At 39.4% G+C, this 26,362-nt stretch overlaps 1 protein-coding gene across 8 annotated transcripts in view; it reads left to right on the top strand.

The window, feature by feature from the left end:
* The first annotated feature begins 470 nt into the window (after window positions 1-470).
* The window catches only part of DMXL2 (Dmx like 2), a 172,574-nt gene continuing 146,682 nt past the window's right edge, over window positions 471-26,362 (top strand). For 6 of the 8 annotated variants that reach the window (XM_019011116.4, XM_055363013.2, XM_019011115.4 and 3 more), the window contains exon 1: window positions 503-1,029. In XM_019011116.4, coding sequence (XP_018866661.4) covers window positions 943-1,029 — 87 coding nt within the window. In that variant the 5' untranslated portion in view covers window positions 503-942. Of the gene's footprint in view, window positions 1,030-26,362 lie in introns of all 8 variants that reach the window. The other 2 variants (XM_055363012.2, XM_055363017.2) reach the window with 1 other exon arrangement.

Below are 26,362 nucleotides of genomic sequence, written 5' to 3'. Positions count from 1 at the left end.
ACCCGTCTCTAAGGCGGCTTTTTGCTGTCTAGAATAACCGTGACAAAAGGTGGGAGCAAAATAATTAGCTTTCAGGGGAGTACGGCTTCTCTAAATAGTTGCAAGATGCCTACATTGTATATGTAAAATAAAATATCTTATGTACTGCACTTTCGAAAAGACTGAAGATATCTAAGATATCTCCAGGTGGAAATTCCCGGTGACGGGTGTCCTTCTGAGGTCAACTGCACTGACCATTGCACAGTGTATTCTGGAATACGTTCAACACAGCAAAACGGGCTCGTGGCGCGTCCCCGGCGTCCGACTGCTGCGTGGCCCCGAGCGACCTGCACCCCACTCGCCCCCGCCCCCACCTCCGCCTCAGTGCGCAGCGGCTACAGCCAGGGAGGATCCAAGGGAACTCCCGCACGTCTGCGCGCGCAATCACGGGACGGCGGGTCGGCGCGGCGCGCGCAATTGCCCTGGAAACCACGGCGCGCGCACGCGCAAACGCGGGTGATGGGGGGAAGAAAGACTGAGCTGAGAGCTTTGCCGCGGGAGGAGGGCTCTACCTCCCGTCGACCGTCGCTCCCCCGCGGTGGGCGCGCGCGCTGGCCCGCTCCCTTGCTGCACGCTCCCGGCTCGCGCGTTCCCCCCGGTGCCCTCCCCCGCCTCACAAGCACCCTTGCCCTCCCGCATTTGTGCGCCGGTGCAGCAGGCAGTGGGAACATCCGGGCATTTCCGCAGCTGAGCGGCGACCCGGGCGGCGGCGGCGGTCGAGGAGCTCCCATGGCAGGGACGAGGCGGAGGGAAGGCGAAAGGGGGGCGAGGAGTTAAGCCAGAGCCTCCGCGGGGCGGGTTTCCGAGGGAGGCACAGAGGGAAACGGCTCTCGCAGCCCGAGGAGGGCCAGGCGCGGAGCTTGTCGCCCCTCTTGCGCATTCTGTCCAGCCCGGGCTCCGGAGATGCATCTGCATCAGGTCCTCACCGGGGCTGTCAACCCTGGAGACAACTGCTACTCCGTGGGCAGCGTCGGGGATGTCCCCTTCACGGTGAGCGGCGGCCGGGAGCCCTAGGGGAAGATACCAGGGGCCAGACGCGGGGGCAGGGACCTCCTGTCCAGGGCGCACGCCTCCTCAGGAGGTTGTGAGATGTTGGTGGGCCCCACCCGTGGCCCCTTTGCAGCCTTGGGGTTTAGTTCCCCCTGGGACCCGTGGGACCGTGGGTCCTGCGTCTGGTGTAGGAAATCACCCGTTAGGGGAAAGGCTTAGGAATCCACCGCACTCTCCACCCCCAGCAAACGGGCCTGAGGTGACTGGACTAGAAGGCTCCTCCTAGGGCGGCCCTTCGGTCTGCGGTGGAGGAAAGTGGTGGTGCGGCTGAAACCCCAGAGCGTCCGTTTCGCAGCTGCTCTCGGCGTGGAGGCGAAGAGACTTGGTGTTGGTCTCGGAGCGTGGAGGCGATGCTGCGCCTTGGCTCCCCCTGCCCGCTGTGCTAGGGCAGCGAGGAGCTGCTGGAGTCTGTGGCTTTAAGCCTGACTCTGTGTATCTCCTGATAATGCAGGATCTTAATTCCAACAAGAAGAAAGAAAAATTCATCCTCCGCGCCCGAAAGATTTAGAATGGAAGGGTTAGAGTCACAGTGGCTTGGAGAGCTGTCTCATTTATCAGGAGGTCGTAGTTTGGTAATCCTTCTAGATAATATTTTAATCTGTAAGGTAGCTTTTTTTTTAATATAGTAAGGCAATGTGAAAAATTTACGACAGTGCTTGTTTGAGAAAAGTGTATGTATACATAACGTTTTAGAATCTCCTTAAAAGCTAGATGAAGTAGACATGTTTCTCAAGGAGATTGGACTCATCAGTCCTTTTTGAGAGTGGAAATGTTCAAACCAAGCCTTGGAGCTTCGTTTACTCATAGATAGACTCCCATAAATTAATATGAGTTCTTTTTTAAAGAATGAAATTTATACATGGTCTTCCTTAAAAGGAACTGTAGGCAGCCAGACCTTTGTTAAATATATTTTGTAAACTGTTCTTCTTGATAAAATTGGAAATTCCGTAATGATATGCTTTTTAGACAAGGAAAACCCTTTGATGTCTGCTTTCCAACAGTGTTTTCAAAACTGCGGAAAATAAAGCTTCAGCAAAACTGCAGAATCATTATGTAGCAGTGCATTCTGGAACAGAATTTATTTTTTGACGTTTTGTGATACATTAACCCCAGAAGATTGCTTTTTAGCCATTTTAATTTTTTAGTGTAATCCACTTGGCCTAGCTCCAGTTTAGAACGACCCCTTTTGTCATCTGTGTTTTATGTACATGTGACTTAAAATATTCATATAGAGCTGAGCTTTGTCTTCAAGTGTGTGGAGAATCTTTTGGGGATAGAGAGAAGAAATTTCCCTGTTCCCCAGTAGTGCAGATAGGAAGTTCCTCAGGGTTAGAAGAGTGGGCCTCTTTCATCAAGAAACAAAGCTGGAATCTTTGGTTATATTTTCCTGCTAGAATGGTGGTGGTAGTTTTCTGCTTCCATCTAAAGTGGAGTGCTGTCTCACGGCAGGTCTGGTATGTAGAACTAAATGAACGGGTTCCGATGCAGCCTGGAAAAGCCTGTGTAAGAACTGTTAGTGCTGTGCAGGTGTGGTTATGCTGTAGGCCACTTGTGACCAGATGCTTAGAGTCATTTTCAAATCTTCTTGCACCTCCCTAATTCAGCGTTTCACGAAGTCTAGTTGACTGTGCACTGTCTACCAGATTTACTCCTTTTCATTATCCTTAACCACCACCTTATTTTACAATCTTATTGGTATTAATATAAAAGCTTTCAAAACTGTCATGTCTGATAACTTCTTCATCCTCCACACCGCTGCTAGGATAATTTTCTTCAAGTGTCATTTTACTATATTACTCTTGGCTTAAGAATATGTAATTGTTTCTAATAGCTGTGTTAGGAAATGTAAACTTGTCAAGTGTTCTCCATCTTTGACTTTATTTTTGTTTATATGTACTCCTCACTTTGGCCCCTCTGTTACATACTGATCTTCTTACTCTAACCTGCATTTTTATGTTGCAACAAGACAGTCCTTTTGGGTTTCCAAATTCAACTCAAAATTTACGTGGTTTAGGATGCCTGCCTGTGACACTGTTATTTTGGTCTTTTGACAAATGTAAATACAAACCCATTTTGCACACCATCTCATTTTACTACCTTAGTTTTGAGCGCACTGATCCAGTTTTAATTTTGCTGTGAACTAGAAATGATCTCTTGGGTTTTGTGAAAAACAGATTGAAAAACAAAACAAAACAAAACAAAAAAACAAGCTGCTTTCAAGCAGTCTATATATAATCAACTAACAAATACTTGAGTTCCTATGTTTGTAAATATAGGAATAATAAATAGTAATAATAGTAAAATAAAATAAAGTAATATAATAGTAAAAATAAAAAGCAAGCTCCTCTTCATGGAGCCTGTCACTTGATTTTAGAGCAATCAGATGAAGAGACTTTAGTTCTGGATCAGATGATTAAAAGGGGGACCAGCCAGGACTTGGAATGAAGGTCTTGTGACTTCTCATCGTGTGGGCTTTTCTTGGTAGTATTTCCTTCTTAATATCAGAGTGCGTGCTCTGGAGAGGGTGTGTGGGTGCGTAGGTGGGTTAGTGGTTGGATGGAAGGCCTCCCAGACATAGTGTAGAAGGAACTACTGTCTTGCAACTAACTCATGATTCTTAGCTGATGTTGTGTTTCATGGTAACCTGAGAACCTTTTCAAAATACAATACATACTTTATTTCAGAGTCTAAAATTGATACATCTTTGAAGAACAGAATTGTTCTAAAAGGATTTTGAGTTTATGACAGTGTAATAATTGAAAGAAATGTGTGTTATATATTTTGCTGTGCATGGTGGGTGGCGTGATTGGTTGGCTGTGAATGACTACTTGATGTCGTGATGTCCCAATTTGTGCAATATTGACATGGTAGTGCAGTCTGTAGCGGACAATCTCAGCTGATGTCTGTGGTTTTAGTGGTATCACCTAAGCTATGATGCTTTTCACTTGTGTTTAGGCAGTATACAGCTGTTTTCTTAAACATTCAGTTGTGATTTCGTAAATGTAGCTGTAGATATCACATTTTAAAACATCACCTTTTGAACAATTTTGTTCTTTTCAGTGTAAGATCTAGGTTTTGGAAATGTTATCCTGCAATAAGTCAAATCTCTGGTAGTTCAAAGAGATGATCTTCTCCCGTGTATGAGCTTTATTATACTTTATTTTGCCTTTAAGACATTTCTTACTACCCTTCAGTGAATGTTTTGAGGGTTTATGCAACAGATATTGTAAATTTCTCATTATTTATGTTATTACTTTTCTGAAAGATAGTCCTTGGCTATTTTTTAAACTTTACTGCACATATTAAAATATTAATTGAAATAATGATCATACATGATGATTTTTTAAATTAAAATTCATTTAAATTAAAAATGCAGACTATTTTGAGATGTATAGGGACAGTTACTATTATTCCAGTCTGACATGATTTCAACACATTGATCAAAGTTTACAAAAATTAGTAAGTCATTTGCACTCTTAGGGAATTTATAATATACTGGCAGAGATTAAAATGATTTATATAATTATAACATAAGGCAGATGGAAGAGATTGTAGTTGGGAAAACAAGAAGAGGTTTTATGGAAGATTAAGGTTTGGAAAGATAAGAACAACAGAAGCAAAGGAATGGCATAATACGAAGGATAAATTATTGAGTGACTGTTTTCTTTGCAAAAGTTACTTTTTAACCACAGGACTTCTTCATTAAATAACAGACACTCTTAGAATGTTGAAAAAATATAATTTGCAAACATTACCTGTAGCTTTTCAGGAAAACATACCTGGTATTCTGACATTCGATTTTTTTTTAAATTAAAATACCAACAAAAGGTTGGAAATAAATGGAAAACCATTCATTTAAAAATTAGAAGATAATGTTGTATAACCTCTTTTATGGCATTTAGATTTGTCTTAACTCTATTGTAGAATAAAATTTCAGTCCTAGAGTTATGGCAACACCAAACCTTGAAAATGATCAACCAGTTTATACATTTAGCAAATGTTGAACACATAGGTGTGCTAAGCTTTTTGGGTATTAAAAAAAAAAGAATTACAAGACATAGTCTTGATTTCAGGGAGTTTATTGAAGAAGTGTAGGAACCTGGTAGTCTAATACGAGAGTAAAAGACACATACCTAACCACAGTAGGCCAGCTGTGCAATATTACCAGCATTTAAGTGGGAATTCAGGAAGACTAAGAGATAACTTTTGGCCAGGGGAATCAAGGGGTTGGTTAGAAACATGCTTCTGTACTGGCTGGTTATTATTGTGTTAACCTGTGCTGAGAGGAAAGTGAAAGACAGAAGTCAAGAATTTAGAATGGACTTGTTTTCTAAGAGAAATTGGCCTTTTTGTGCTTGGAGTGTAGCTTCTTGTTTGTTTAAACGGATACATTTAAAACCTTGTGGGCTTGGGCTTAGTGTCAACCAGTATGTGAATATAGGGTTTATAAGTTCTTATGTCCCTGTGTAGATTGTTAATTAGCCTTCTTGCTTGTAGCAAGAAGACTCCTAGCAACTACTCAGAAACTCTGGTAAGGTTCTGAATAATGTCTTCCCCAAAAATGGGAGGTTAGAGACCAACTACTTGTATGGTGTTGGCTAAATCACTTAAACATGTTTAGGTCTTTGATCTGTAAAAGAAGTTCTTAAAGATATTCTTTAAGTATTTAGACCACGAATGAAAATTATATGGACTTCTCTAGAGATTTTCAGGGGCCAAAAGAGAAAATGGACTAGAAACATAAAGTGGTTGTGTTGAAGTTGTAGGTCTGGAGTCTTTATCGTATATTGCTTCTCACTTGTATTTACAAGACTTGATCAGATCTCACTTGTATTTACAAGATTTGATCAGACCTCACAGTCAGGGAGTCTGACCTCCTTTCTGGCTCAGTAGATAGGCCATTCAGAGCGTTTATGAAGTAGTGGGTCTAGGAATGAGTCTTTGGGCTTACAGCTGAGGAGAAGCCTCTTGATTAGGTTTTGGTCCTTGGCACCTGGCAGATAATAGTTGCCTGCAACTGCCATAGTACAGTATTGGGTGGGAGATGGGACCAGTGTGATGGTGTTTAGGTTCTCCTTTCGCAGCTTTCCTTTTCCCATGCAATGCCTTTATTTTAGTTTCTGTTCTTAGGATTTGGGGTATTTAAAATATTACTTTAGAAATTATAATCAGATTATCTTAACTTGGATCTTGGTAAATTTTCAGAACAAATCAGAGTCTCAGTATTTAATTATCTGAAAGAGCACAGGATGTTGGGTAACAACCATAATGGCACAGTAGAAAAACAAGTCATGCCTGACCAATTTAATTTCCTTTTGTGAAACCAAGGCAGTACTTAAAATGGGATATAATATAGAATATCTAAAATTCAGATTTAGTCAGACTTCTCTAGCTTGTCAGTTTTTTTTTTTTTTTGAGATGGAGTCTCACTCTGTCACCCAGGCTGGAGTGCAGTGGTGCAACCTCTGCTCACCACAACCTCCGTCTCCTAGGTTCAAGCGATTCTCCTGCCTCAGCCTCCTGAGTAGCTGGAATTACAGGTGCGTGCCACCATGCCAGGCTAATTTTTGTATTTTTAGTAGAGACAGGATTTCACGATGTTGGCCAGGCTGGCTTGAACTCTTGACCTCAAGTGATCCTCCTGCCTCAGCCTCCCAAGGTGTTGGGATTATAGGCATGAGCCACTGCACCCGGCCATTTGTCAGTAATTTTTTAAAACAAATTTGGAAGCCAAATATTTTAGTAGAAGTTTTAGGGTTTTCAGTCCTTTCGAGTTTGTAGAATCCTTTTGCATTATGTTAGTGCTCTGAAACCCTGATCCATGATGTAACTTGGTATTGAGGGCCAAGTACAACTTAACAAAGGTGACATGACTATATTCACTCTCTCTTAAAGATAGCTCATGTAATCCTGGAATTTGATGTAAATATGAAACCAGTTGCCTGCACTTCTTATTTTTTTGTGTGTGGGTTTTTGTTTTCTTAAATTTCTTTTTTTTTTGTTTGCCTGCAAGTTTTATTCTCAAATCTTCTCATTTCATGATTCCTGAGGCTTCCTTTAATGCTATCTACCCCTAGTCCTGAACACCTAAAAAATGTAATGGTTATCATTTATCTCTTTCAGATACAGAAAATAGAGTTAGGCCCCTCTAAATATTATACATGGTAATTTGGTGGGAGTGATTTTAGGGGAATAAATAATACCCTCTTAGATGGATTATCATTGGAGAGATGTTCCTTTAGGTCCACTGTCTTCTAAAAACTGAGCCTTGGGAGTAATAACATTTAATTTAATTCATACTAAATAATTGTTGTTTTCTTCCTGCGATTTTAGGAGAAACCCATTGGTTCATACTAAATCAGTAGTGTTTTCTTCTTGTGATTTTAGGAGAAACTCAAAAAGTCGTAAGTGTGTTTTGCAAGTGAGCATAGATGGACACAAAAAACTCATAAACATTCTGGCTTAGACTCATTTCACAGATATATGTAGCTCATCTGTTAGCTGTAGTTCAAAAACAAAATTCCATACATTTTCTTAGGAGTAATTATTTTGGTTTTGTGCTAGCAACTTCTTCATATCATCTCTGGCCTTGACTGCATCCATACTTAAGAGGATCTAATCAGCAGGAGGTAATCATATTATCATCATGTACCTTTCCCATAATAACTCCCATCATTCCTTTTATGTGGATGAATAACCAGTGTTTTCAGCAAAGGCCACTTCCTCCATTAGGTTCTAAATTGGGTGTGATTTTGTCCGCCAGGAGACATTTGGCAGTGTCTGGAGACATTTTTGATTGCTGTAACTGGAGGTGGGGAATTGGTACTGCCATCTAGTGAGGAGAGGCCAGAGATTTTGATAAAACGTCCTACAGTGCACGGGATAGTCCTCCACAATGAAGAGTTACCAAGCCCAAAATGTCAGTAGTACTGAAGTTGTGAGAAACCCTGATTTGTACCTTACGGTTTGCATCTCTCTTTCCTACTCAAGTGCACGATTCTAGCAGTTTCTCCTTTCTCTCATAAAAATGCTTTTTCTGCTCTATTGAAACACTGTCTTCATTTAGCCTTCTTAGTTTTCTCCTACCATGCTTAATTGCTTCTTCTCAGCCTGATTCCAGATTTGTATACTCAGCTGTTTCTTTGACATCTCCTCCTTGAAGGTCTAATAGCTATCACAAAGACCTCATAACATTTTCCTCTTCCAGTCTTCCCTAAATCAGTAAATAGCAACTCCACTTTTCTTTACTTCCCTTGTAATCTACCTTTTCTCTTCCATTTATGTCCCATATCTAATGTTAGCAAATTCTAATGGTTATACCTTCAAAATGCGTCCAGAATCTGATTACTTCTTATCTCTACTGCTGCCACCTTGGTGCAAGACAGCATCATTTTTTTCCCCTGGATAATGGCAGTTGAATCTTAAATGGTCTTCCTGCCTTTTCTGACTCTAGCCTATCCTCCTTCAGTTTATTTTCAACATAGTAGCTAGAATGCTCCTGTTAAAATACAAATAAAATCTTGTTAGCCCCTTATTCCAAACTTTTACGTGGCTTTTTTTTTTCCACTCAGAATAAAAACCTGAGTGCCTGCAATGCCCTCTATTGCTGTTTCTTTAGCACCTAAAACAGAAGGTGGTACAAAAAAGTACTCAATAAATTAGTAAATGGAAAGGATACTTAGTGTAATACACACATTCTTATAGTAAAAACAGTGATCTTTTCATAAGGCTATTTTTTTATAATACTTCTTGGTATAGGTCGGTGGCATTAAGTCATATTTAGAAAAATCAATTTTATACGATGAAGGCAGAGAGCTTTCATATAATATAGGTGTAAAGCTGTGCTGCCCTGGTTTACTCCAAGGATATATATTAATGTATCAGGAGGAATTGACAGGTGGTTCTCAAATTTTCCTCAGTGATGCTTTTGAAAGACTTAAGTATATAATGAATTAGAGATTAGCCTGACAAATACCTGGAGTGTAGAGATTCTGTACTTTAGGAGTTTAATATGTTGTATTAATTTGCTGGGGCTGCCATAACAAAATAATACAGACTGGGTAGCTTAAACAACAGATTTTTTTTCCGCACAGTTCTGGAGTTTGGAAGTCCAAGATCTATGTGTCAGCAGATTTGGTTTATCTGGAGGACTTTCTCCTTGTCTTGTACATTGCCCCCTTCTTGTTATTTCCTCATATGGCTTTTCCTCTGTGTACATGCACTTACAGTGTCTTTTTCTCTTCTTAGGGACGCTAGTCTTATAGGGCCCCACTCTTCAGACCTCATTTAACCTTGTATTACCTCTTGAAAGGCCTTACCTCCAAACACAGTCACGTTGGTAGTTAGAGTTTCAAGCTATGAATTTTGGGGGCACACAATATAGTCCACAACACGTGTTAACAATCAGCTGAGCTGGTCCTGGAATTGAAAATTGAGGAGCCTAACAAAGACATGATTGAGGTGGCTGCCCTACTTGGTGGTAATCTCAGCTCAACCAAAGGAGTGCTCTTGGATAGAAGCAAGATTCTGTTAAAGAAATTTTAAGAATATGCTAATATGTGGACAAATGGAAAATTCAAACATGGCTGTGATAATTTTATGCTAGACAAATTTTATATAGACATAATTACAAGCACAGTTTGGCCATTAGAAGCAAAAAGCAAATAAAAACCCCAAAGAATTCAGATTTTTTTGGTTTAAAAAATTAATATAATATCTGCATTGTAAAAAAGTTATAATTCCAACAGTGTTGAAATATAGAAAGTAAAACTGAAAGTTTCCAGTTCCCAGAAGAATTCGCATAACTTACTGGTTATCCTTTATTCAAAAAATATTTTGGCGCCTAGGCATTGTGCATACAGGATAAACTAGCTATTGAAGTGTACTGTTGTACAAGAGGACTTGGTGTATGTTGTTATGTTGCAGGAAGTCAAGGACCCTAAACGGAGGGACAGGCTGAAGCCATGGCAGAAGAACATAAATTGTGAAGATTTCATGGACATTTATTAGTTACCCAAATTAATACTTTCATAATTTCTTACACCTGTCTTTACTGCAATCTTTGAACATAAATTGTGAAGATTTCATGGACATTTATCACTTCCCCAGTCAATACTCTTATGATTTCCTATGCCTGTCTTTACTTTAATCTCTTAATCCCGTCATCTTCGTAAGCTGGGGATGAATGTCGCCTCAGGACCCTGTGATGATTGCGTTAACTGCACAAATTGTTTAAACAATATGAAATCTGAGCACCTTGAAAAAAGAACAGGATAACAGCAATGTTCAGGGAATAAGGGAGATAACCTTAAAGTCTGGCTGCCTGTGGGCTGGGTGGAACAGAGCCATATTTCTCTTCTTTCAAAAGCAAATAGGAGAAATATCGCTGAATTCTTTTTCTCAGCAAGGAACATCCCTGAGAAAGAGAAGGCATCCCTAAGGGGAGGCCTCTAAAATGGCTGCTTTGGGGATGGCTGTCTTTTACGGTCATAGATGGGGGATGAAATAAGCCCTGGTCTCCCTTAGTGCTCCCAGGCTTATTAGGATGAGGAAATTCCCACCTAATAAATTTTGGTCAGACTGGTTGTCTGCTCTCAAACCCTGTCTTCTGATAAGATGTTATCAATGACAATGCATGCCTGAAACTTCATTAGCAATTTTAATTTCAACCCGGTCCTGAGATCTTGCCCTGCCTCCATTTGTCTTGTGATATTTTATTACCTTGTGAAGCATATGATCTCTGTGACCCACACCCTATTCGTACACTCCCTCCCCTTTTGAAAATCACTAATAAAAACTTGCTGGTTTTGCAGCTTGGGGGGCATCACGGAACCTGCTGACATGTGATGTCTCCCCCGGACACCCAGCTTTAAAATTTCTCTTTTGTACTCTTTCCCTTTATTTCCCAGACTGGCCGACACTTAGGGAAAATAGAAAATAACCTACATGAAATATTGGGGGTGAATTTCCCCCGATATTGTTATTAGCTATAAATTAGTTAAATTGGGGATCATGTACTAATGTGACGATTTGATTATGGAATAATTGAACTATAGCCATTCTTCCTGGCGGTATTAAATAGTGCTATCTCTATGTGGTTGATATATAGAAAACAAGGCAATTTTTAAAAGTAGTAGGATTAATATTTATCTTGTATATTAAATTGGTACGTGAAATCAAATCTGCTTTACAAATTAAATCTAGTCTAGTATCTTCATTTTGTGTCTGGAATTGGTTCCTGCCAGTGGGTTCGTGGTCTTCCTGACTTCAAGAATGGAGCCACAGACCTTCGCGGTGAATGTTACAGTTCTTAAAGATGGCATGGACCCAAAGAATGAGTGGTAGCAAGGTTTATTGTGAAAAGCAAAAGGACAAAGCTTCCACAGCGTGAAAGGGGACCCGAGCAGGTTGCCGCTACTGGCTGTGGTAGCCAGCTTTTATTCCCTTACTTGTCCCCTCCTGTGTTCCGTTTCAGTGCTATCAGAATGCCCCTTTTTCAGTCCTCCCTGCAATTGGCTACTTTTAGGATCCTGCTGATTGGTGTGTTTTACAGAGCCCTGATTGGTGCATTTTACAATCCTCTTACAAGACAGAAAAGTTCTCCAAGTCTCCATTCGACCCAGGAAGTCCAGCTAGCTTCACCTCTCAATTTCATAGATGAGGATACTAATACTTTTGAGAAATTAAATGATTTAATGAAGGCCACCTAGTTAGTACTGTTAGTTAGTACTGTGATAGAATTAAGACTGGAACACAAAGCTCCCATTTCTCCCCACCACCCCGCAAGATGTAAAAAGTAACATATGCCCTTGTAGATAATTTGAAAAATGCTGGAGAAAGAGAAAATCATTTATAATGGCACAATCCAGAGATAACCCCACTTAACATTTTGGTAAATTGGACTGAGGCCTCATGGAGGAAGCTCATATTATTACTGATTTGAGAATATTTACCTGTAATTTTCTTTCTTGAATGATTTTTGGGTAGTTATTTTGCTAATAATTTATTCTATTTTGTGTAGATTTTCAAATTTTTGAGTATAAAGTTATTCACAGCAGCCTCTTAATATCTTCTTAGGTCTGCAGCATCTCTGTTTCTTCTTTTGTCATTACTGCCATTGGTTATTTGTGCCTCTCCCTTTTTCTTCAGCAAAGGTCTATCAACTTTATTAATCTTTTTTAAAGAACCCACTTTAGCTTTACCACTTCTCTCTGTTATATACTTATTTTCTATTTTATTAATGTTTTTCTTAATTTATTATTTCCTTTCTTCTATATTATATTAATTGTGCTGTTTTTCCCCTACCTTATTGAGCTAAATGCTTAGCTCATTTTTATCTTTCTCCCTAATAGATGAATTTAGAATGTACGTTTTCTTCCAAGATCTGCATTCTCTGCATTCTACAAAGCTGTTTTTAAAACCATGAACTCATAAGTAATTTGGAAGTAAATTTCTGAATATATGAGACTTTTAAAGTTACAAATATGCTTACTAATTTCTAGCATAGCTGTATTGTGTGCAAGTGGCATGCAGTATGTACTTCTAATCTTTTTAAGTTTATTGAAATTTCAGTTGGTCAGTTTTTATAAGTTTTTTTTTTTTTTGAGATGGAGTCTCACTCTGTCACCCAGGCTGGAGTGCAGTGGCGCGATCTCGGCTCACTGCAAGCTCTGTCTCCTGGGTTCGTGCCATTCTCCTGCCTTAGCCTCCCAAGTAGCTGGGACTACAGGCGCCGGCCACCATGCCCGGCTAATTTTTTGTATTTTTAGTGGAGACGGGGTTTCACCATGTTAGCCAGGATGGTCTCGATCTCCTGACCTCATGATCTGCCTGCCTTGGCCTCCCAAAGTTCTGGGATTACAGGCGTGAGCCACCGCGCCTGGCCTTTATAAGTGTTTCATATGTGCTTAAAGAAAATGTGTCCTCTTCAATTGTTGGACAGAATTTTATATATTTTAGGTCAAGGTTGTTAATCATGTTGTTTAAATCTCCTAAAACTTTACCGCTTTTCTGTCTGCTTATTCATTTTGTTGAGAGATGTGTTAAAATCTACTATAAATATGCATTTATTCCTATCTTGTGGTTTTGTTAATTTTGTTTTATTTATTTGTGCTTACAAGTTTAAAATTATTATATCTTCTTGGTGAATTGATCTGTTGACCATTAGGAAGTAACCCTTTTTGATTTCTAACAATGCTTCTGCAGTGTACTTTCTCTGGCATTAATATAGTTTTATTAGCTTTCTTTGGTTGGCATTTGTACAGTCTTATCTTTTTACTTTCAACTTTTCTACATAGTTACGTTTCAGATCTTTCTTCCAAATACAGTGATGCATTGATTAACAATGGAGATGCATTCAATATATTGCTAGGCAATTTCATCGTCGTGCAAACATCATAAAGTGTACTTACACAAACCTAGATAGTTTTTTTTTTTTTTTAAGACTGACTTTCACTCTTGTTGCCCAGGCTGGAGTGCAGTGGCTCAATCTCTGCACACTGCAACCTCCGTTCTCCCGGGTTTAAGTGATTTTCCTGCCTCAACCTCCCAAGTAGCTGGAATTACAGGCATGTACCACCACGCCTGGCTAATTTTTGTATTTTTAGTAGAGGTGGGGTTTCACTATGTTGGCCAGGCTGGTCTCGAACTCCTGACCTCAAGTGATCCATCCTCCTTGGCCTCCCAAAGTGCAGGGATTACAGGTGTGAGCCACCACACCCGGCCGCAAACCTAGATAGTATAGCCTAGAACATATCTAGGCTATATGGTATAGCCTGTTGCTCCCAGGCTACAAAGCTATATAGCCTGTTACTGTACTGAATAATGTACCCAGTTGTACCGCATTGGTATTTGTGTATCTAAACATATCTAAATGTAGAAAAGGTACAGTGAAAATATGGCATTATAATCTTATGGGACCACCATCATAGTTTATGCGTGGTCCATTGTAGACCGGGTCCGTTGTAGAATGTTACGTGGCACATGACTGTGAAACATAGTTGGATTTTTAAAAATACAGCCTGACAATTTCTGTGTTCACTAGAACTTTCAGTTCATTTATACTTAATGTAATTACTGGCATGTTTGTGTTTAAATTCACAATCTTACTATGTGCTTTTTATTTGTTCCTTTTGTTCTTTGCTCCTTTTTCTCCTTTCTTGTGTCTTTTGAAATGAATTTTTTCATTCAGTTTTTTCCCTCTAGTCCTAAAACTCCATATTCTGTTTCTATTCTTTTGCTAGTTACTCTAGAAATTACAGGATGCATTCTTAACTTATTTCACTTATTGAAGCCTTATGAAGGTTTACATTCTTTCTAGACAATTCAAGAACCTTTTGTATTGCTTTTTAACTCCCTTCCTGCTTATAATATATCATTCGTGGTAAGCCTATTTTTATAACCATGGAAGACAGTATTATTTTACACAGTCAATGCTTATTTAGATTTACCCATATGTTACTTTGCTCTTCGTTTCTTCCTTCCTCTCTTACATTCCATTTGAGATCATTTTCCTTCTTCCTGGAGAATCTCCATTAGAATTTCCTTGGTATGAATCTGTTAGTGTTGTAATGTTGTCTTTTGTTTGTCTAAAAAAGCCTTTTTTTCATTCTTTTTTAAACTTTTAGTTTCAGGGGTACATGTGCAGGTTTATTATACAAGTAAGTTGTGTGTTGCTTGGTTTGGTGTACAGATTATTTTGTCACCCAGGTAATAAGTATAGTTCCCGATAGGTAGTTTTTTGATCCTCTCCCTCTTCCTTCCTTCCACTCTTAAGTACGCCGTGGCGTCTATTGTTCCCTTCTTTGTGTCCATGTGTACTCAGTGTTTAGCTTCCACCTATAAATGAGAATATGTGGTATTTGGTTTTCTGTTTCTGCCTTAGTTTACTTAGGATAATGGCCTCCAACTACATCCATGTTCTTGCAAAGGACATGATCTCATTTTTTTGGCTGCATAGTATTCTGTGGCATATGTGTACCACATTTTCTTTATCCAGTCTATTATTGATGGGCATCTAGGTTGATTCCCTGTCTTTGCAATTGTGAATAGTGCTGCAGTGGACATACACATGCATGCATGTGTCTTCATGGTACAACAATTTATATTCCTTTGGGCATATACCCAATAATGGGATTGCTGGGTTGAATTGTAGTTCTGTTTTTATTTTGTTTCATTCTTTTTTTTGAGACTGAGTCTTGCTCTGTTGCCTAGGCTGGAGTGTAGTGGTGTGATCTTGGCTCACTGCAACCTCCGCCTCCCAGGTTCACATGGTTCTCCTGCCTCAGCCTCCCAAGTAGCTGGGATTACAGGTGCACACCACCACATCTGGCTAATTTTTGTATTTTTAGGAGAGAAGGGTTTCACCATGTTGGCCAGGCTGGTCTTGAACTCCTGACCTCAAGCAGTCTGCCCACCTCAGCCTCCAAAAGTGGTGGGATTACAGGTGTGAGCCCAGCCTATTTTGTTTCATTCTTGAAAGGCCGTTTTGCTGTCTTTTAGCAGGTAGACAGGTAGGTAGAGCATGGCAGTGTTTTCTTTCAGCACCTTGAGGATTATAGTCTTCTGGTCTCTACTGTTTCTGTTGAGATGTAAACTGCTAATTTACTGTTGGTTCTTTGAAAGTTATATATTTTTTTCTCTTAGTTGCCTTTGAGATTTTTTTCCTTTGTGTTTCTGAAGTTTTGCTATGTTTGGTCTATGTATACATTTAAAAAATCTGCTTGGGAGTTTTCAAATCTGTAAATTAATATCTTTAATCATTTATTGAAAAATTTCAGCTGTTATTTCTTCAAATATTGCCTCTGCCCTGATTGACCTTATAAAACAAATAAATATGTTTTAGACTTTCTGACTTTATTTCTGTGACTAATACCTTTTGCCATGTTTTCTGTCTTTTTTTTTCTTTTTTCTTTTTTTGAGACAGAGTCTCGCTCTGTCGCCCAGGCTGGAGTGCAATGGTGCGATCTCGGCTCACTGCAAGCTCTGCCTCCCAGGTTCGAGCCATTCTTCTGCCTCAGCCTCCTGAGTGGCTGGGACTACAGGCACCTGCCACCGTGCCTGGCTAATTTTTTGTATTTTTAGTAGAGACAGGGTTTCACTGTGTTAGCCAGGGTGGTCTCGATTTCCTGACCTTGTGATCCACCTGCCTCGGCCTCCCAAAGTGCTGGGATTAGAGACGTGAGCCACCGCGCCCGGCCTTTTTTTTTTTTGGTGGGGGCAGAGTCTCGCTCTGTCACCCAGGCTCTGGAGTGCAGTGGAGCAATCTCAGCTTACTGCAAGTTCCACCTCCCAGGTTCAAGCGATTCTCCTGCCTCAGCCTCCCGAGTAGCTGGGATTACAGGCATCCATCACCATGCCCAGCTAATTTTTATATTTTTAGTAGGGACAGGGTTTCGCCATGTTGGCTAGGCTGGTCTCGAACTCTGACCTCAGGTGATCTGCCTGCCTTGGCCTCCGAAAGTGCTGGGATTACAGGCCTGAGCCACCTCGCCCGGCCCCATGTTTTCTATCTTTTTATCCTTTTGTGCAACATTCTACATGTTTTTTTCTAATCAATTTGCAAATCCTATATTCAGCCATGTCTAATTTGCTGTTAAAGCCATCCGTAAGTTCTTAGTTTTGGTTGTTACACTGGTTCTTTCATGAGGTCTTTTTTCCTTGTGTGATAGATATTGTTGACTATGTGTATTTGAAAAAAGACTTTTAGGAATAACCTAAGGCCCAAGATGGTGGTATCTTACCCAAAAGGGAATTTTAATTTAATTAGGTGACATGTCTTGGGGATTTTACTGTTTAGGGAAGACATTAATTCAAGCCCAAGGCTTGAAATTTTCTAAACCATCTAAATCATGCAAAGACAGATGTGAATCTCTACAAGTGGCCGGGCGCCATGGCTCATGCCTGTAATCCCAGCACTTTGGGAGGCTGTGGTGGGTGGATTACCTGAGGTCAGGAGTTCGAGACCAGCCTGGCCAACTGGTGAAACCCTGTCTCTACTAAAAATACAAAATTAGCTGGGCATAGCATCGTCCCAGCTACTCGGGAGGCTGAGGCAGAAGAATTGCTTGAACCCGGGAGGCAGAGGTTGCAGTGAGCTGAGATCGTGCCACTGCACTCCAGCCTGGGTGACAAGAACAAAACTCCCATCTCACATCCACACCCACACACACACACATACAAAATCTCTATAAGTGTGTTGGTTTAATTCTAGGTCTCTAATGTTATGTGGATTAATCTTCAAGATTTCAGTTTAAAGTGTTGGGTAGTTTATTGGAGTCCCATCTTTTGTCAGATGGAGCACTTTCGTTTTTGTTCCTCTAGATCCAAGAGACCATCAAAATGTAGCTCAGTTTTACCCTCACTCTTTTAGATTAGCAAATGCTGTTAGGACAAATTGGCATTCAGTGCTGAGCACAGCCTTATGTTCTCCTTTTCTCTTAGATTTTGGCCCACTAATTCCTCACAGTATTTTTTATTTTTTTAGCTCTTTGAGTGTTTTTACATCTATGTTCATTAAGAATATTAATCTGTATGGGCTGGGCCGGGTAGCTCACACCTATAATCCCAGCAGTTTGGAAGGCCAAAGCAGGCAGATCACTTGAAGTCAGGAGTTCGAGACCAGCCTGGCCAACACGGTGAAACCCTGTCTCTACTAAAAATACAAAAATTAGCCAGGCATGGTGGCATACGCCTGTAGTCCTAGCCACTCGAGAGGTTGAGGCACTAGAATCACTTGAACCCAAGAGGTAGAGGTGGCAGTGAGCTGAGATGATGCTACTGCACTCTAGCCTGAGTGACAGAGTGAGACGCTGTTTAAAAAAAATACATGTATTTGTATGTTTTTTTCCCCCGTTGTACTGTTTTTGTCTGGTTTTGGTATCATGCTAAGATGTTTTTGTATATTTCATGAAGCTTTTTGTGTTTTAAATTTAGATCCTATGATTCATTTTGAGTTAATTTTTGTGTAAAATATCAGATTGGATTTTTTTTTTTGATATATGAACATCCAGTTGTTCCAACACCATTTGTTGAAAAGCTGCCCTTTCTCCATTGAATTGCCTTTGTACCTTTGTAAAAAATCAATTGGCTATATTTTTGTGGGTCTATTTCTGGAATCTGTATTCTGTGGGTCTATTTCTGGAATCTGTATTCTGTTGCACTGATCTATGTCTCTGTCCTTTTGCCACAATACCACTGTCTTGATTATTGACTTTATGGTAAGTCTTATAATTGAGTAGTGTGATTCTTTGAACTTTCTTCTCTTTTTTTACAATTGTTTTAGTTATTCTGGTTCCTTTACCTTTCCATTTAAATTTTAGGATCAGTTTGTCCATAGCTACAAAAAAAATCCTACTGGGAATGAACTTAATTGCCTTTCTTTTAAATCTGTAGATCAATTTGTGGAGAAGTGACATCTTTGAGTCTTCCAATTATGAACGTATGTCTATATTTATTTAGATTTTCTTTGATTTTTCATCAGTGTTTATGCACATAGATCTGATCCATGTTTTGTTAGAAGTATTTAATTTTTCAGACCTATGTTAAAATGGTATCTTTTTAAACATTTTATTTTCCAGTTGTTTCCAGTTGTTCATGGCTGCACAGAAATTCTGTTGATTTTGTATCCTGTGACCTTATTAGCACTAGGCTTCTTTTTTTTTTTTTTGTAAATCTCTTGGGATTTTCAGTGTAGATATCCACACTAGCTGCAAATTAGACAGTTTGAATTCTTCTTTTCCAATCTATGTGTTCTTTTTTTTTTTTTGCCTTATTGCAGTACTAGGTTTTTTTTTTATAGATGCCCTTTATAAGGCTGAGAAGATTCTTTTTTATTCCTTGTTTGCTGAAAGTTATTATCATAAAGGAATCTTGAATATTGTCAAGTGCTTTTTCTGTATGCATTAATATGGTTATATATTTTTTCTTTAAATTATTAATGTGTGGATTGCCGTGATTGAGTTTTGAAAATTGAATCAGTCTTGTAGTACCAGTATAAGCCCCACTTTGTTACGGTATATTATTGTTTTTATTTGTGGCTGGATTTGATTTGCTAACATTTTATTGAGTGTGTTTACATCTGTGTTCATTAAGAATATTTTTTTTTATGTTTTTTCTCCTGTACTGTTTTTGTCTGGTTTTGGTATCATTGTAATACTAGCTTCATGAGTTTGGAAGTATTTTGTCCTTTTCTTTTTTTTTTTCAGACTCCGACGGAGTCTCACTGTGTCACCCAGGCTGGAGTGCAGTGGTGCAATCTCAGCTCACTGCAAGCTCCGCCTCCCGGGTTCGCGCCATTCTCCTGCCTCAGCCTCGTGACTAGCTGGGACTACCGGTGCCTGCCACCACGCCCGGCTAATTTTTTTTTGTTTTTTAGTAGAGATGGGGTTTCGCCATCTTAGCCAGTATGGTCTCGATCTCCTGACCTCGTGATCTGCCTGCCTGGGCCTCCCAAAGTGCTGGGATTACAGGCGTGAGTCACCGCGCCCGGCCGTATTTTGTCCTTTTCTACTTTCTGTCAGGATTATGTAGAATAGGTGTTATTTCTTTTTTAAATGTTAGTAGAATTTATAAGTGAAACAATCTGGGCCTGGAGTTTTCTTTTTCAGAAGGGTTTTAACTATACGTTTAATTTATTTAATAGTTAAAGGACTATCCTAGTAATATATTTCAGCTTGGGTGTGTTTTTACTGTTTTTGGTTTTAGAGGAATTGGTCTTTTTCATCTGTTTCATTTTTATAGGTTTGCGTATAGAGTTGTTTGTGGCATTTCGTTATTATACTTTTAATGTGTGCAGGGTTAGTACTGATACCCCTCTTTTATTCTTGATATTGGTAATTTGTGTCTTTTCTCTTTGCCTATCTTGCTGAAGTTTTTATGTTATATTGCTCTTCTGATTTCATTCATATTCACTCTTGGTTTTCTGTTAATGTCATTGATATCTGCTTTTTTATTGTTTCCTGCCTTCTATGTGATTTGGAATTGTTTTACTCTTCTTTTTCTAATTGATTAAGATGGAAACCTATGTTATTGATTTAGGGAGTGCCCACACTTCTTTAAACATTTTTCTACTAGCCATTTTAACATCTTTGTCAGTTGATTTCAACATCTGTGTCTTGTTGTCTCTTCTCTTGCAAGTTGAGATTTTCTTAGTTCTTTATATGAGTAATTTTGGATTATGCCTGGACATTTAAAAATATTACATTATGCGACTTTGGGCCTTTTGTAAATCCTATGGAGAATGTTGATATTTTTGTTTTAGCAGGAATTAGAGCTGGCTGGGTTGAGATGGAAAGGTTTGACCAACCTTCTGTATATTGTAGTTTCCATGTAAGTTCCATTTTCAAAGCCTTTGCAGTGCTAGCTGAATATACTCTATCCTGTGATGTGCCACTGAGTGGCCAGTATGGAACCTGGGCAGTGGTCTCAAGGTCTTTGCTCTGCTGTTTAAGCTTAAGATTATGCTTGCGCAGCCTGGGGATGAGCCCGGGAGTTTACAAGCAAGTTTGTTGAGTTGCCTTTCCAGACTCCTCTTTCTGTGACTTTCCTGGTACTTTCTGGTTTTCTGGCTGGAAAACCAGTCACTTCCTGTGACTGTACCTGTCTATATTCAGTGCCAAAGTACCTGTAGAGAAAGAAAAAGAGCAACGTGGATCCACTCTACTCTCTTGGGGTCATGGCTCCTCAGAGTAGAACTGTGGAATTATTTGGGGGCTGTGATATCAGAAAATAGAGAAAAGGAAAAAAAAGATAAAGGGAGAATTTTTCCTCCCCTTCTGTGAACATTAAGAGTCTCCTTTCCCATTCCTTAAGCCAAAAGTAAATGGCTTCTCCTGGAGCTCTCTGTTTTTGCTGCTTGGTTTAGGCCTGACAGTCCAGGCCTAACTTAGTTCAGTAAAATGGGAAACTCTCTGCTAGAATAGTGAACTTCAAACTCCATTCTTCTTACCGCATTTATCTGCTGCAATTTACCGTATGAAGAGTCCTCAAATAGCTGTCCTGTGCATTCTGTTTATGTTTTATGGCTGCATCAAGTGGGAGAGACATCACTGTGGTTACTTTATTTTACTTGGAACTGGAGCTATGATGTCATTTTTCATACCATCAAAAAGGACCTAGCAACAAATCTAATGATATATGTGTAAAACTCCTATAAGCAAAATTAATAAACTTTATTGAGAGACTTAAAGGAGATAAATACTATATGTTCATGGACTGGAAGATTCACTACTGTAAAAATATCAACCATTTCCAAGCTTATTTATGTATCTTTGATGCATTCCCAATCAAAATTTTAAGAGAATTTTGTGGAATTTGATAGAATGATGCTAAAATTTTATGGAGCTAGATAGTGTCAAGAATAGATAAGGCAATATTGAAGAGCAATAAAGAAGACTTCTACCAGCTCAAGACTTATACAAGTTGTAGTCATTAAGATAGTGAGATGGCAGTCTGAGGACAAATACACCAAAATCAGCACCAGAAAGAGACCCACACATTTGTTGATGTTTGATTTATATCACAATTGGCATGGTAGAGTAACAAGATGGTTGATCTTTTCAGTCAGTGGTGCTGGGACATCTTGTTATCTACATAGGAAAGAAGGAAGACTTGGTCCCTATCTCACCCCATACATAAAAATTAACTCCAAGTAGATTAGAGATGTGCAAGACAGAACAATACATATTTTGGAAGGGAGAATTCAGAGGAATACATGTAGAGGAAAATGTATTGCTAACCTTGAGGTTGCAAAAGATTTCTTAAAACATCAAATTTTTTTTTTTTTTTTTTTTTTGAGACGGAGTCTTGTTTTGTCACCCAGGCTGGAATGCAGTGGTGCAATCTCGGCTCACTGCAAGCTCCGCCTCCCGGGTTCACACCATTCTCCTGCCTCAGTCTCCCGAGTAGCTGGGACTACAGGCGCCTGCCACCACGCCTGGCTAATTTTTTGTATTTTTAGTAGAGATGGGGTTTCACCACGTTAGCCAGGGTGGTCTCAATATCCTGACCTTGTGATTCGCCCGCCTCGGTCTCCCAAAGTGCTGGGATTACAGGCATGAGCCACCGTGCCTGGCCAAATTGTTTTATTTTCCTCTAATTTGATCTTTCTTGAGAGTGTCTATAAACTCTCTGGAGAGTGGCTGTAAACTGTATGTCTGTCCTGATGGGGCTCCAGGGATTATTGTGGAGCTGGGATATGACCATATGAGATGGTCATGGATGTTTACAGTCTGTCTTTCATGAGATAGTTTTTTATCTTGGTAGATGTCCTAATGCTTAAATGTCAGACCTATGGCCAGGTGTTCTTCTCACAGGAAACTTATTTATACTGGCAGATACCCTTGTGGTTCTTGTCCTATCCGTGTCCAGTTTATTTGACCAAGACAGCCACGCTCTAGGAGAACCCTGACCAAGAGGAGGATTAGGTTCAGGTGTGTTGGTCAGGTGAGCTACAGAGGAGATGGTAAAACAAAACGCATGAAATAACAAGCAGTTTTAATTTCAGATTTTAGAGAGAAGAGAAAGTAGCACACCTTGCAAGGTCAACAGGAAGAGGGGTGCCACCTAGGACACGCAAGTGCAACCAGTGGATGGGATGAAAGAGAAAGGACCTAGGGAACTAAAGCCTTTATTGGGGTCCAGGGTGTTCTTAACCAAGCAAGTTTCCTATGAGGAGTTCTAATTTGTAGGTTGGAGCAAGCAGGCATGAGTCATGCTGTGACTAAGAGGTGGTCACTGAGGCATATCTGTGCAGGGTTTGGGGTCATTAGGGTGAGTCAGGTAGATTCTACCTAGCTCTCCTAAAAGGAGGTGATAACCAGGAGGTGGTTGTAAAAGGCAGGTATCTTGATTGACCACATTGAGGACCTGGGAGGAAATGGAAAACTAAAAACTGTGTCAAGGGCGACTGAGCCCTGATTCTTGAATGAGAAAGTCAGACTTATACTTGAAACGAATGCCAAGGCAACCTAAAATTATAAGAATTCACTACACAAATAAACCACAATTGCAGATAGATGTATTTTGGATATTGTGAGCCAGGTTTCTCATGGAAGAAGAGAGTTACAAGTGTAGAAAGTGGGAAGGCAGCTGGGTGCAATGGGTCACACCTGTAATCCCAGCACTTTGGGAGGCCGAGGCGGGCAGATCACGAGGTCAGGAGATTGAGACCATCCTGGCTAACACAGTGAAACCCTGTCTCTACTAAAAATACAAAAAATTAGCTGGGCATGTTGGCACGCGCCTGTAATCCCAGCTACTTGGGAGGCTGAGGCAGGAGAATCGCTTGAACCTGGGAGGTGAAGGTTGCAGTGAGCCAAGATGGCACCACTGCACTCCAGCCTGGGTGACAAAGCGAGACTCCATCTCAAAAAAAAGAGAAAGTGGGAAGGCTAGAATGAACCTTGTCAATATAATTGCATTAGAGGCATTAGTGTGACCTCATATATGTGTATGTGTCTATATACATATGAATATATTACGTGTTTATATGAATGATGTGTGTATGTATACATGCATATATTTGTATATATTTAAACAGACATAGAGCAGTGATGTATAGGTATAGAGATATGTAGATACGATAGGGATGTTTGTATTGGTGTGTCTTTGATCCTAAGCCCTTTCAGTGGACAGTTGAAAATAGATGTGTGTGTGTCTGTCTATAGATACATACATAAACATACACACACGTTTGTTTTCCTAACTGTCAGCTGAGAGGCCTAGAAGCAGTGATACCCCTGTAGCAGTGAACACAACTGGCATCTAGATCTTGGTTTCTAAATACCTTTGTCCACTAAAAGGAACCACTATTTCTTGGAGGAATAGCTGATTTTAGGCTGGAGCATGAAAAATGAGATGAATCTGGAATTTCTTGTGCCAGAAAGTAAGGAATTGCTCAAAGAATGGTCAGAGCGTGTCATAATGACACCGGAGCTAGCTTAAAGGTCTTCCACTGGCCAAATCTGGGACAATTTGGGTATGAAAATAAATGATAGTGGATTATAACCCTTTGAATAAGATAAAAATCCATGAATTTTTACTGATATAAGTAAGTACACAAATAAGGAACGCTCTTCTTTACAGAGGGAAACTGACAAATGATGCAACGATGGAATTAGAAAATTGCCATTTGGCAGCCATCATAGTAATACTAAAACTAATGGATGAAAGTTTAGTAAGGTACAGGATATTTACATAATCTCAAAATATATTGCCACTGTATACTTATTAATTATAAAGGAAAAACAATATAGAGGAGAAACCTGGAAGATACTATCTGCATTTGCTGTCCAAAGTAAACATCATCAGAGATGGGCAAATTAACAGAAGTGCCACCTGATAAAATGCAATAAGAACGTTGCTACATTTCTGTGGTATTCCTGCCCCAAACCCATAACCTAAATCTAATTGAGAGGAAACATCAGACAAACCTGCATTTTAAGATATTCTGTAAAATAACTGATCTGTGTTCTTCAAAACTGTTAATGCCATGAAAGACAAAGAAAGAGTGAAGAATTATTCCAGATTAAAGGAGTGTAAAAAGACATAGCTAAACACTTAATCTGGAATTTTCTTTTACTATAAAGGACACTATTGCAGCAGTTCAAGAAATCTAAGCTCTATAGATAATAGTATTTTATCAGTATCCATTGCCCGATCTTGATAATTGTACTGTGGTCATATAAGACATTTTTAAGAGGAAACATTAAAGTATTAAGGAATAAAAAGGAATCATGCCTGCAACTTTCAAATGGTCCAGAAAAAAATATATGGATGTATATAGAGACAAGGATAAAGCAGATGTAAAATATTAACATTTGGGGAATGTGGTATACAGGAACTTTTTATAACTTTGTATAACTGTATAACTTTACAACTTTTTGTAAGCCTGAAATTATGTCAAAATAAAAAATTAAAAGTAAATGAAGTACTGTATCATAAAAGGAGATTAATGATAGATTGGACTACTTTAAAATTAGGAACTTCCTCAAAGATAGCATTAAAAGTGAAATGCAAGTTGTGGAGTTGGAGAAAAGAGTTGCAACATCTATATTTGACAAAGGACTAGTATCCGGAATATAACAATATCTACAAATAAATAAGAAAATGATAACAATAATGGATGAAATATTTGAACAGGTGCGTCACAAGAGAAAATCTAAATGACCGGTAAATATTTGAAAAGGAGCCATAGCTCATTAATAATCACAAAAAGACAGATTGAAATCAGGAGATTCTATTATATACCTAACAGATTTGCACAAAATTACTTACTCTCACATGTATCTGGTGATGGCAAGGATGTCCAGTGATGGGAATTCTCATGCACTGGTAGTGACAGTATAAATTGGTACAACTATTTTGGAAAACAATATAGCATTAATGCCAAAATTTAAGATATGCCTAACCTGTAATCCATCAGTTCCTCTTTTGTGTGTATATTCTAGAGAAATGTATGCACATATGCGAGATTTCCCTACAAGAATGTTCATAGCAGCATTGTATGTAATAGGCAAAATGTCCATCAACATTAGAGTGGCTAAATTGTGATACATACCAGGGAATATTAATAAGAAATGAAAGTGAGTGAATCACAGTTACATACACCAGGATAAACTTCTGACCTAATGTTCAGAGAAAGAGACACAAAAGCATACAGTATGATTCCATTTACATAAAGTTCAGAGGGGAGGCAAAACTAAACCATATTGTTTAGGCATGCATACAGAGGTTGAAAAACTACAAAGAAAAGTAAGGGGGTGATTTCCCAAAAAGGGTAGTGGCTACTTTTGCTTGAGACGGAGAAGTGTAATTTGGAAGGGACAGATAATCTTTTGAGTTGCTGGAAATACTCTTCTCTTCTTGGGTGGTGGTTACACATGTACTCACTTTAATTTATTCTTTGTGGAGGATGTTTTAGGTAACACCTCTGAATTTAAAACATTGTCTTAGTGGGTTTTGTGAGGTTTTATGAGGGATTATGTAGGTGCATGTTTGTCTGCTTTTTTATTATTATTATTATACTTTAAGTTTTAGGGTACATGTGCACAACGTGCAGGTTAGTTACATATGTATACATGTGCCATGTTGGTGTGCTGCACCCATCAACTTGTCATTTAACATTAGGTATATCTCCTAATGCTATCCCACCTGCCTCCCCCCACCTCACAACAGGCCCCGTTGTGTGATGTTCCCCTTCCTGTGTCCATGTGTTCTTATTGTTCAGTTCCCACCTATGAGTGAGAACATGCGGTGTTTGGTTTTTTGTCTTTGC

The sequence above is a fragment of the Gorilla gorilla genome, chromosome 16, assembly GCF_029281585.2.
Source record: "Gorilla gorilla gorilla isolate KB3781 chromosome 16, NHGRI_mGorGor1-v2.1_pri, whole genome shotgun sequence".
Classification (NCBI taxonomy): Eukaryota; Metazoa; Chordata; class Mammalia; order Primates; family Hominidae; genus Gorilla; species Gorilla gorilla.
Note: the sequence above shows the minus strand (reverse complement) of the source record. Positions and strands in the feature narration are given on the sequence as shown.